Below are 13,663 nucleotides of genomic sequence, written 5' to 3'. Positions count from 1 at the left end.
AGGGAATTTCCAATGGGTACCTGTATATAGGGTTGCAAGTATATAAGGATATTAAGTAACAGGTTTCCAAATTCAACTAAGTAGTTAAATTTCATTTTTATGTTCATTTTTCTTCTTCATTGCCTATCTACTTACTTCTTATTGGATCTTGCGTATCCTTCCTGTAAGTTTCACTTCTTTGCCTTCTTTATCTCATAAGTTTCTTTCCCTCTTGCCATTTCTCCTCATATTAACTCCTCTTCCCAGAGAATGAAATCTTGTAAATTTTTTTTCATGGCTTTATTATGAATACCAGGTAAGAACCACTTTTTTCTCCTTTTCATATTTGTACATAAAAATCTTCATACTTGTAGGCTAGGTGAATTTTCTTAAAGTAGTTTCAGATCAGGAAAAACAAATGGCAAAGCGTATTTTTAATATTTTATCTCTATTGATAAGTAGATTATCAGAGCCAGGAGGAACCCATTATAGGAATCCCAGAAAATATCTTGACTTGTTCCCATTCATAAACAACAAAATGAGATAAACAAAGGTTCTAAGAAACCTGAAGAAGGACAGTTTTTTTTTTTTTTTTAAGGAAATCAGATCTCTGTTTTGAGAAAGGAAATGACTCATTAAGATTTGCCAGATTCAAAAAAAAAAAAAAAAGATTTGCCAGATTCATTGGAGACTTGTCAATAGCATTTGGGACTTCCGCAGTAAAAATGATCAAGTATCCTCTTACAACAGAAAAAAAAAAAAATGTTCCCAGCGAGAAGTGTAGTTTCCCATATTGTATCACGTATTAGTTAGGTCAGTCTCCTGAATCATGCCATAGCCATGGGCCTTCTCTATAGGTCTGGAAGAAGTTTAAAGAATGAGAATTTCACCCCCACCCCTGCCCTGCCACACTTACCCCATGCACTGAGGTAGAAATCTCTTTAATGCACCATTCCCAGCAAAAGGTACTCACTGAATATGAAGTTTGATTTTACAAAAATTAAGTCCAATTATTGGGAGTTTATAAAATCCACAAGAGTAGTCCATATAAAAGAATAGTTAGAAATTTCTCCTCCCATATATAAGGTTTTAGAAAACAAAGTCTTATCTTCAGATTGAGATCTGTCAGGAGAGCAAGCCATCTCATGAATGTTAAAAACTTCCACCCCTGAAAAGAAAGCACATTGCTTTACGTATCTGATCTTCTTATTCCTCAATGAGCTATCAGACATGAGTCGACACTGAACTTAGTAACTTCTATTGTTCTTTGGTTGTGAAACAGAGAGAGAATTTGAAATCGATGGATTATATATTATGATCTCAATCCATTTCACTCATATAACTTGGCTCACAAGTTAAATTTGAAAACTTAGCTTTATGAATGAGTTACCAGTCTTTAAAATGTTTACATAGGATATATATGCTGTACCACCAAGAGGACAATAGCACCACAAAATGCAATTATGAGACTAGCATTCCAAGCATAATCAAGCAGAGGTCCATGAATATTTATGCATTCTTTCCAATGACTTTAATGGGGAGGCAGCTCATGGGGTGGCTGCAGACCCTTCAGGTCCAAGGGAATAGCTGAATTGCAAAATGGAATTAGTCTTAAAGCTTTTATAAGGAAGGTTACATTTAAGTAGGTTTCTAAAACTTTTATATGTACCTGCTGGCACTGTTTGCAACCTGTATTTCAGTTTTGGTAAAGAAACTCATGGAGTTCAATCTTCACTTGCCTTTCAGGAGAGATTTTTCACATTGGTTAGGGAGAGCTCATAGCACCTATGTGGCAGGAAAATATTAGAGTTATGTTGAGTTGCTACTCACCCATGGGAGTAGTCTCCTCAGAAATAGTTCGTGTTTTTCATTGTTTTAATCCTCCTGCTACTGATCTCTCTTAACCGAGTTACTCATTTAACACATGGAGGGGAGTTTGCTTGAGTTGAGCCACTTTATATGCAACAGAGATACTCACGGAGGAGGAGGATTTCACAAAGCAGTGCTCACCATCCTGAGTAAACCAAGCCATTTTAATCCTAGGCAGTGTCGCATCTGTCATAAATTCATGTGGTTTTAAAAGAAGGAAAATCTACAGGAAAAAAAATCACCTCTGTTTTATTGTTGTTTCCTCTTATTATGTAGTTTTAAAATATTCATAATGATGGGCCATTTTATTTAGACTAAAGCGACTGCAGCTTAGCAAAAGCAGTGAACACTTTTTGTTTGCTAATTTAAAAAACAGTTCAGTGATTGGTGTGGTGTTTATTATGAAATGATGACAAAAGAGTACTGGTGGTTTTAATAGTTTTAGCTTACAAGAGCTGTCGTTAATTTTGTCTGTAGTGTTGCAGGTGAAAAAATGCACAATGGATAAATTGTCTATATTGGTTTAACTGAACATAATATATAGTGTGTTCTGGAGTTGTTTGTCTCAATAGACTATAGTAATCAAAAGTAATGAACCTATTATGTGCAGGACCTTGGAGAGCGTCGAATGGCAGTAAAAGTGTGGCACATAAAAGGTTTATTAAAGGAAATTAAAGTCCATCATTGCCACACCTGCTCCCCTATTATAAGTCTATGGCAGGTCAGTGCCTTCAATCACAACTCAGCCTGAGAGAGCAGAGATGCGCCTCCCATTACCATTGCAGTCATACCACATACACGCTATGTCAGGATTTAAGGATGGGGACCACGGACAGCACCTTCTGCCTGCTTCTCATTTTCAAGCAAAATAACTTCTCACTGTTTAAGGATTCCTTCTGATAATGTGCAAAGGTGAATTAAACTAGACATTATTGGAAGATTCTAATGAAAACGATGGGAGTAGTCATGTCTGACTATCTCCAGAGGGACAAAAACAGCAGGCTTTTAAAGTCTTTCTATTCTTTCAATAGTTTATTTGATTACATTTAAGATATTAGGTAATATTTTAGGGAGTTTGATGCAGACACATGCAGCACTCAAATTTCACTTTCCTCACGGATTTGCATGATTAGAACCAATATTTATTCTGGAATTCTGGGAGTAAATGTATGTCATTTGATGATTAACATTTCCAGTGGTATTTTGAAATGGGGGCATTTCAGTGATTGGCCTTCATGTTGCTTTTTTACACGGGGGATTACTTTTCCTGAAGTAGAAAGAGGTACATATCAGACAAGGTCTAGTAAAAATATGTTAAAAACTTCCACACCTGAAAAGAAAGCACATTGCTTTAGAATCAGGTTTTAGTAAATTAGTCTGAAACCTTTTGGTTTGGCATTTGAGGTTTTGTCTACTTTACAACCACTGTTAATCAGACAATCCTTTTTTTTTCCCCCAATTTTTGTAATGCCAGAAGTGTTTGAATTGCTAGCAAACACTTATGGACAAGGACATCTGCCCTCTTCTCACTGTTCCCTCTGGTTTCAGCATCTATAAAAGTATTTCCAAAACTCATGGACTACAAGAGCAGTCGCAGCTACTTACCTGCCAAGGCAGGGTGCTATTCAAGAGCGTGGAGGACTACTCTGTTTTTCATTATGACCTTCAGAACTGGCAAGGACATGTTTTTGTAATTTGGTCAATGTCAAAGGAATGACCTCAGGACTTTGTGTTCATGTTACAGATGGATGCAGAGGCTGAAGATAAAACACTGCGTACCCGCTCTAAAGGAACCAAGGGTGAGTTAGCAAGCAGGTTCCGTGACACCGTGCCCACCACACCATGAAATATGGGAGTTCTAGTACTCAGTCCCTAATGTGTAGTTAGAATCATTACAACTTCCTCAGGGCTTCTTTTTTTAAATCAAGCTAGGACATTGGATCATGGCATTGAGAGGCAAAATATTATGAACCAGGAGCTAAAGGACTCAGAAAAGTCCCAATGATGTGTGATGCTAATTTTTACAAAATGGCAATCATGAGTAGATTTAAAACATCCTGCAAAACAACATAAGGGTCAGCAAGGGAAGAATGCTTCATGGAGACCTCCAAATTATTGAAGTGACCTTTAATGGCCAAGGGAAAAGACAGAATTGTTAAGTTTACTGCCAAAGCAGATTTTGATTTTTATGTTATCTGGTTTAGTGGCTCCCAATCTAAACTTAGTTTGAGTAAAATGATGATGTTTGTTTTTTGCCTGTCCCTGCTGGGAATTTCCGGCAGCTCCGCAAAGTAACGTTTGAAAGGTTTAACTTGCCGGTTATCCTTCTCTTTTTGTAACCAACAGATGGTAATGTAATATTGAAATATAAACAGGCCCTTGATGATCTAAACATCTGGAAAACAGGATTGACTGGCAATAATACCCCTTAAGGAAAATAACTTTTATTATAATTAGCTATATTTTTGTGACCCTTAATTCTAAATGGAAAACTGTAGTTTCACCATAGCCTCTGAAAACACTCTGGATAGCCATTCCCCACCTGACTCTTCTCCCAGTCAGCCTTGCTAAGGAAGGGTTTTTGAGATTTACTGTTGAAAGTGGGCTAATCAGATGAAATGCTTTCCTTAGCTATGTTTCTATTTGTACTCAAGGTAAATAATGCCTGTTTGAGTAAAGTCCAGAATCCCAAAATTTTCAGTAAATTCCAGGGTGATTTTTTTCTGTTAAAATATAACCATCTCAGTAAAAATCATTAGCTATGACAGCCAAAAAGCAGAATAATGCTTTACAAGATGCAGGAACTTTCTCTATCCAAACAGTAGTTTCATACCATGGTAGTACCCCGTTTTACTTCAAGTTATATTTAAAGTAATTACATCATATATCCCAATATTTGGAATGCAGTAGTTCTAAACATTAAATTTTTATGCTGCGAAATTCTCAATAGAATACAAGTTGAAGGAAAAAAAATGATTTGTATTGTTATTTAGGATAAACTTGCATCTGCCATAAATACCAGCATTCTAGGGACTGTGTTTGAATATGAATCCCTTCTTTTGACTTCTAAAAGCACACTATTCTAGCATACTTTTAAAATGTGGGTCTTTTAATTTGCAATTCTTTTTGTACTTTGAATTCTTTTGGCACATAATATACACCCTTAAATATAGCCAAAATGTTCTTCTAGAAATGAAACAACTGTTTCTCGTGTGTCATGAGTAATCTTTAAAACCACCTGTTGTCTTTCTCAATATGCTGCTTATCCTTGTGTAGGCAGGTATTTATAAACATGAACTTCTTTAATTCCCATCACTTGTCAGAAAAAAAAATCAAAGCTTTTTTTTTATTTTACAAGATTCTTATTTTTAAAACCATGTTGATATTAACATGGCTAAAGCATATTTTCTTCTTTCTATACATATGAAATTTATGGAATATTATCTTGGGATGCATCCACTTAGTAAAACTTTCCATTTTGTATAAATACTTGTCTAATGTCAATAAAAGTGTCAGTTTAGGATTATTTTGAAACATTTCATATGAACAATAAAATTGATTTAAAAATAATTCAAGTCCTTCATGTTCTTGGAAGTTTTCAATGAATTTTTAAAGACAGGTATTTGGAAAATCGAATCCATTAATGCAAGGTCCCAGAGTCATCTAAGGCACTAAACCCTGAATCATCTGTTCTGGACCATATTCATCTACCCACTGGTTTTCACTCCAAAGAACCAGAACCAGAAATGATCTATTCACCCAGTGGGAAGTTAAGTGGTGTCTGTATTAACCATTTATTGGTCATTATTTTTAGATGGGTGAAAAGTTTCAGTCATACAGTTTTCAAAATTAAACTGATTTTTCTTTCTTTTTGTCAACAGTGCCAATAGATTCTCTAATTCAGGAGCTCAGGTAAGATTTGTCCCATGTTACTTTTTCTAGTATCAGTTGGCTTTAATTATTAGAAGGTTTTTGTACATTTCAAACCTGAGAATCCCTGTGGTAGTAGGAGGAATAAGCCAACAAGCTTATTTGTCTATGTCGCAGAGGAGAAGAGAAAGGGAGAAACCAACCATAATTGGTTCAAAACAATTAGGGCTCCCATTTTGATAACAAAACACAACATTTTGCTATAATGTAGTTTCCCACTTCCCTCCATGGAATGTTTGCCACTTTTGTGTCCATACCTCGCCTGTGGTTGGTTTGTGCACTGGTGATGAGTGAAGAACTGAATTGTCATCTGTGAGCCTGATTAAAAAATGACCCAAGTCCCAAGTTCTCAAGTTTTTGTTTTAAATAATTAGATAACTCTATCATATAAATTTTTAACTGTAGACATTGGAAGATAGTAGGTTTGTGGGTGTGTCCATGCATTTTCACCTTAGAGACTATTAATGTACCTAGGACAATGTTATGGAAATTCCATTATAGTAGGTTTTGCAGAATAAACCCCAATTAATTGTGGAGTTTGTTTTGTTTTGTTTTTGCAGAGTTTCTTTCAAGATGTAATTTATCTTTTTTTTAAAGTACATTTTTAAAAGGAAACACATGCTGACATACATATTTTGTATCAGTGATATTTTTTAGAGAAATTGTGTCAGGAGCAAGATGAATCCTTTGTCCCTTGTCCCTTATTTGCTATTGCAAACCAAGTCTCAAACCTACTATTTAATCCACCTTTCTGAAAACAACAATGGTCTATATGTGTTCCTCAGGGAAATGTTTGAAAACAGGAAGTTGTATAACAGTGTTTGATACACTTTGAAATTTACACTGTATCCATGAACAGTTTACATGGCTATTTTTCCAGGCAACTGTGTTCTGTGATTTCCTGAAGAAAAGGCTCTCTTAGTTACTTCCATGTTTCAGAGGATTCATTCTGTCACAGTTTTGTTACACTTATTTAGTGGAATACATATCGATCAGAATGGAGTACAAGCTTTCATGCTAATGACCTTCTCTGTGGAAATTTGTTAATAGGGAATCCCCGGTCCTGCTTATATTTTCAATTTCATGATTGAGAAGTTTACATTTTACATTTTAAATTTCTTGAGCAGAAAGGAGAATGCACCCACATATCAGGACAGGATTAAATGAATGAAGTGTCGACTTGCTTAATCACTTGTTTTTAAATCTTCTCTCATTTAAAATTCCTATCTGTTTGGAGACTTTATGTTCCCTATAGAATTACCAAGAGAAGTTTAAAATGATCAAGGGCTTAAAGTGCATGAGATGTTTTCCTATTAATCAATAGTTTCCTAGTGGTCCAATCAGAAACAGGGTACCCAGGAACTCGTGGTCTTCCCCAACTGTTGAAATAACTATGTCTCCAGTCAGTCTTTTTAGGGAGTCAAACCATTCTAGGAAGGGAAGTGGGCCTTTTGGTGATATGTCTTGAAAAATAACTTGAAAAGAAAAGAGAATTTTGAAGGAATGAATGAGTGTGTGTTTTGGCTTAAGGAGAAATCTGTAATTCATAGAGGAAAAGAGAGGAATTAGCAGAGAGAAGCAACTTTGTAGGAAAAAAAATGTCTAATATAAACTTCTTGGAGAAATAGAGATTACTATTTAAGCACACTGTTAGCTTTAGTAATTGCAATAAAACTAATAGAATATTGAGGTCTTGCCGTGTGCCAGACACTCTTAAGCATTCTTCCTCACGCTACTCTCTCATTTAATCTTCACAAGAACTTTATAAGGTAGGAACTATGGTTTTTCCAATTTTCAGATGAAGAAAATGAAAATAACTAGTCCAACATTACACAGCTAGTAAGTAGTCCAGACTTCTGACTCAGGACAGGTTCTTAACCCCCAAGCTATGCTTTTCTCATACACAATACTACTCATCTAGAATACAATTTAAAAAGAAATGGCTTATTCATATTGTCAGCAGCTGGATTTTTGAAATTCTATATTTTAACCCTTAAGGCCTGTTTTTCAACAGTTTAGGTGTCTGGAATTTGAACAAAGAAGATGTTATGATTAAAAGTAAAAATATTTCCTATTTTCCTAATTCTCTATGAGTTATTTTTTTGTCAGATATTCAATTTTACCTAATTTGTCACCAGACCAACTCAGAAAGCTGGTAATAATTGCTGGGAAAATTCACTAGCAAACCCAATTCACCTATTTTTCTTTAATAAGAACAAGTTTATAAAAATTACTAACTGATTTTTTAATTTTATAATTACTTACTTTCAACAGAATATTCATGCTTAGGCCAAATAGATTCCAAATTGTTTCTTACATGATTTAAGTTGACTCAAGGGTAGACCTAAACTATCATTCTACGTAAATCTTGGGAAAGCATTCCAATTTATATAGAAGGTTGTATTTTTAGTGTCTTTGACATTTTTGTATGAATTTATTCATTTGCTACAATTGCTCCTCCAATTTATTCTGCAGATTTGTTGTGCTCTAGAATCCAGAATTTTTGTGCACCTGAATTCTGAGTATCTTAGGATATGTGGCACATTTTTCCCAGTGTAAAAGTTATGGCCATTTTCTAGGGAACATTGGCAACTTTATTTAGTTCTTCTTTTTAGAATGCATTGGACATGTTATTGCTTCTAGACCTACTACTTACAAAAATACTTATACAAATGAAGCTAATTTAAATATACTGTATATTGTTCATGACACTAATAAAAATTGATAGTGACATTCTCATCTTCTTATTATACTCTATGTCAGCTACTATCATCACCATTAAAAAAGCAATTTATAACCACAGGCCCACCTTTAATCACATTCCTTATTAGCATTTCCAGTCTTTCCTCCAACACAATTCAGGTTACAGGTGATGTCGAGAAGGCATTCTCATGTCTTTCTAAATCATGACCATTGTATTATCTCTGCTTTTCTTTTATTACTATTATCCTTAATCTGATCTGAATGCTATTGCATCTACTAATATTGGTAATTGTCTCATGCATTGGCAAAATGTTTTACACCAGTCCAGCCCTTTCCTCTAATTAGGAAAATATATTCTAGCCTCTGAAATGGCTTTCCTATGTGACTACTTAGAGACACAAATAAATTCAAGACTCTTAAGTGTATTAGAGTCAAATCCCACTGTCTTTCATGGTCTTATTGCTGCTTACCAATTGGTTGGCAAGTTTTGTAATGAAAATTACCATTTAGTTGTCTCTTTTTACTTTATTTTATTTTATATAGTTTCTTTCTTCATTTAAGAACTGTATCATTTGGCATTTTCTTGTAAGTTTAAAATGTTAAGTATTTTATAAAGTCTGTAATCAATAGGCTATAGATTTAATCATAACATTTAATCAGCATGTGAAAAAAATTGTGACTTACAGATCTAGATGGTTTTCTCTTTTTTCTTCTATCTTATTTCATTCACAAGAGTTTTTATATCAATTAAACATTTTACTTAATACTTAATAGCTTTCTTCCCTATTTTGGGGTGGGGCAACAGAGTTTCTTTTAATAAGTATGATTTTATTGCAACTACTTGTTGCACAGAGACTTCTGGAGATGACAACTAAAGGAAATAAAATAGACAGCAGTGGGTTTCTAAAGTTAAGAGTTCCATAAATCCATCATCCAGGTTAAAGGAAATAAGTAGCTATAATCACAAGGTTGGATAAAAGAAGAAAAAAAGACTTTTTTTTTAAAAAGATTTTATTTATTTAATTATTTGACAGACAGAGATCACAAGTAGGCTGAGAGGCAGGCAGAGAGAGAGAGAGGAGGAAGCAGGCTCCCTGCTGAGCCGAGAGCCCGATGTGGGGCTCGATCCCAGGACCCTGGGATCATGACCTGAGCCAAAGGCAGAGGCTTTAACCCACTTAGCCACCCAGGCGCCCCAAGACTCTTTTTTTTTCCCTTTCATTCCTATGATTTCCAAATGCAGGGCTCAGTTCATGTTTTAGATTTTTATAATGTATCTGTTACATTCATGTGTAGCAATATGTCTTTCTAAATATTGTTGCCAAGCCTATAAATTAGAATCCAAAAGCCTGACACCTTAAAGAAAACTCATTTTATGATAGGCCATTTTGGGTGCAAGTGAGACTGATTAGCAAAGCAGCAGATGATAAGGTTTAGATGTAGAAAAGTGTCCACCTTGGGGTGCCTTCCTCATCCTCATCTCTGGGTAGTGGGTAGGCTATTGTTGGGCATGGGACACTGAGGCATAGGATGAGTTCATCACTCCAGGGAGATCATTTTGTTTACTCTACTGTACTTACTAGGGTAAGAGAGTGTCTTGAAATAGATTAGGGAAACTTCCAATAAGAATGAAGTTTTAAAAAGAGTTTGTTCTGTAACAAGAAAATTCCATTAGCTATAATTCTGTCATACATTTATGTGCTTATGTAGCCTTTAATAGCATTTAGCACTGAAACTGCCATTGAGTGGGCCTGCAAAATGTGCCTGTCGAGTGAGTGGTTGAAAAACAAGTAGTTTCTAATTGGAGCCGCCTGGAGGGGTAGTCAGGACAAACGACATTAGCTACATTTAGCTTCTGAGCCGAGTTTGGGGGAAGTTAAGTGATTTATACAAGATGTCTGAGTAGTAAGTGACTGAACTAGAAGTAGAACTTAGGTCCTGTATGTGGTCCAGGGCACATCCCACTCTTCCCAGTACCCAGTGCAACCTCTATATTATTTTCTGCTACTGCAAGCCCTCACATTCCATGCCGACCTCCACGCCACCACCCCCCCCTTTTTTTTTTTTTTTTACTTTTTAGAGTGGATTTAGGTTCACAGAATAACTGAGCAGAAGGTAGAAGGTACAGGGACTCCCCATAGACCCCGTGCCCTGACACACACAATGTTCCCCACTATCTACACTTCCCCCGAGCAGAGCAGTACATTTGTTACGATTAATGAACCTACACTAATACACCAGTATTCCAATTCATCATCCACTTGGGGGGAAATATTTATTTGAACTTTATCAATAAATTAGTAACTCAAGTTGGCATATATCCACTAACCCCAGCACCTTTTCTTTATTCACCACAGTGCCAATCACCCTGTGTCCTTTCTTTTTAGATTTTTTCCACGAATTGATCATGTGATTTTACATCTATATTAAAGTTTCAGGAGATGATACAAATATTTGTCTCCTCTGTTCGTTTTTCCTTTCAACATGCTACCTCCCAGGTGATGATCTACCATGGGCCTTGTACTTACTTCAAAGACTGATTTCACAGCGTGGGAGGTGTGTGTGTCACTTAACACCCACCTGAGGCTGATGACAGGCATTTAGAAATGGGCCAACAATGGGGTACTGTCCCTTCAGAGAACATTGAACTTAAAGATTAAATGGCTGTGTATTTTCCAGTTTGCACAGACCATAATAGGTATGTGCATATATATATATATATATATGTGTGTGTGTGTATATATATATACACATATAAATATATATAATATAAAGTTGTGATTACATGGGATGGGGCACTCCCCAACTTAATTGTTTATGTTCTACTTTAAACTACAATGTTTGTATTTCAGAAAAATAGCATGGAGCTTCTGAGCAAACATCCAGAGCAAAATTTCTTGGAAAAAAATAAGAACAAGAAAATGTGCTTTATTTTTTTTTTACCTTTTATTTTTACATTCAAATATTATCACAAGGATATTGGTGGCTTATGTCAACCAATGGCTTAAAAGAGTCTAAGGCACGAATGTCTCTAGAAATCAGACATTTTCTAAAACCATGACAAAATGCCACCACTGTGAGCCACATGTGAAGATTTACCTCACTGTGCTTTCGGATTTGCAGAGCTCACCCACAGAGATAATTTTTTTCATCCATTTAACTCTTCTTTTTTGGTAACGTAAATCTTTTTAAACAGCAGTATTTGCCACTCTTGATTGAGGATGAATTTTTCCTTCGCTATTTGTTCATTCAGGGCTTCTTCTGCACCAGTGTAGGGCTAGGGATTGCAGTAGACGGAAAATTAATGGCATCAGTGTAACAAGTCCCTGGAGTTATGTGATGACGTCACCATGAGTGATGAGAGCAAAGTGCTACAGACGTGTAGAGGGAGAGATAACTTCCAACTTGGGGATCAAATGTGACCTGAAGCCTGGCTATTCAGAATGTCAGTATGCTTGACATCCCTGGGAGCTTATTAGCAATGCAATCTCAGTTCCATCCCAGACTTACTAAACTTGCATTTTAACAGATCGCTAAACTACTATCATGCATACTAATGTTTAAGAAGCACTAGCTTAGACTTTACTACTTATTTGGAAAAACTCTTCTCTCGTTGCTAATTTTGTGGGTTGGCAACAAAGTCAAATATTTCGGTTTCTTTGGGATTTTCCTAGTTCGTGAATTCTTGGCTTAACGTTAATGATGGCTACACAGAAGTTTCCTTAGCCAAGAAGGCAGCAAGACTTGACATTTTAACATATCTCCAAGATCACATGCTAGTCACTGACAGAACCCTCAGAACCTAGGACTTCTATTAACCCATTGTTTGCATTTCTATTTGATGAAAAGTAGCAGCATACTGAACAATTTTAGCAGTAGTGTAGCAAAAAGCACAAGCCTTGATCTTCTGTGAGTTTTTGTTTTGACCTCTTGGGAATTTTTGAAATCAACCAAATCTGCTTTAAATATTTTCCATAGATCATTGGATAGAGAAAATATATAAGGATGCTTTTTAAACAATATTTTAAATGCCTTCGTAGGTGACTCCATAGTCATCCAGTGTCTTCTCAAAGTTTAATGATTGTGTCTCAAGCAAAATCCAGACTCTCTGTCAACTTCCTTCTGTCACATAACAGCCTTGCTACTTTGACATATTAGTAACTAATATGCTGAGGTTCCTTCAAACTTGCTCAGGCTCTTCACAGTTTACTTGTTAAGTTTACTTCCCTGTTTACTTTACACGGTTTACTTCCTTTGGTTGGCATCTTCTCACCCTAATGTGCTCTTGAGCACCTTTAGTGAAACAGAGTTATTCAATACTACTGCTTGTTTCGATTCAGTCCTTCTTGAAGGAGGACGTTGACTTTAATCTTCAGGCAGAATATTTTATCTCTTGCTGTTACCTCTTAGGTAAACTGTAACCATTGGAAGTCCCATTTCACTTGCATGATATGTTTTAAAAAAAAAATGTTTCTGACATCTTGCAATATTTTCTTCTGCATGAAGTGTGAACTGAAATAAGTATAGCCCACAGTGTTGACAGGTCAGCTCCCACAAACAAAACATGGTTTTCTTGAGTTTTCAGTCCTCACAATGGGTGACTTCTCATAACACTAATGCAAACCCTCACTTAGGATTTGACTGGCTCATGTGGTAGAAAGAGCAGTGGGTTAATAGCAGCACTGGGTTCTGGGTTTTCTGTCAGTGGCTAACATGTGACTGTGTAGAGGTGTTCAAATGTCGAGTCTTGCTGCCTTCTTGATTAAGGAAACTTCTGTATAGCACTTTCAGTCCTGGCCTCTGAATTTACCTAATTGACCCCCAACCCCATCCCAAAGTATAGTTACATTTAACCTCTTGCTTTATTCACACCTATCTTCTGAGTTCATCTTTGCCTTTGAAACTCTCCTTGGCTCCCTTTGCGCCTGATCTTATTTTCCTTGCATGATCTTTCCCCTTGCTTATTTTTTATTTTTTTTGAAGAAAGCATCTTTTAAATTTTTTTAAGATTTATTTATTTATCTTAGAGAGAGAGAAAGAAGAGGGAAGAGGTACAGAGAAAGAATCTCAAGCAGAATCCCTGCTGAGCATGGAGCCCAAAGCCAGGCTCCATCTCAGGGATCTGAGATCAAGACCTGAGATGAAATCAGTATTTGGACACAACCAACTGAGCCACGCAGGC

The 13,663-nt window shown here is 36.0% G+C and overlaps 1 protein-coding gene across 3 annotated transcripts in view; it reads left to right on the top strand.

Moving 5' to 3' along the window:
- The window catches only part of ST18 (ST18 C2H2C-type zinc finger transcription factor), a 103,069-nt gene that overhangs the window by 2,723 nt on the left and 86,683 nt on the right, over positions 1–13,663 (top strand). For all 3 annotated transcript variants that reach the window (XM_032841167.1, XM_032841168.1, XM_032841166.1), the window contains exons 2-3: positions 3,593–3,647; positions 5,730–5,760. In XM_032841167.1, the coding sequence (XP_032697058.1) occupies positions 3,593–3,647; positions 5,730–5,760 (86 nt within the window). The remainder of the gene's footprint in view (positions 1–3,592; positions 3,648–5,729; positions 5,761–13,663) is intronic.

Source organism: Lontra canadensis, unplaced genomic scaffold (assembly GCF_010015895.1).
Source record: "Lontra canadensis isolate GAN:19392208 unplaced genomic scaffold, GSC_riverotter_1.0 scaffold121, whole genome shotgun sequence".
In the NCBI taxonomy this organism is placed as follows: domain Eukaryota; kingdom Metazoa; phylum Chordata; class Mammalia; order Carnivora; family Mustelidae; genus Lontra; species Lontra canadensis.
Note: the sequence above shows the minus strand (reverse complement) of the source record. Positions and strands in the feature narration are given on the sequence as shown.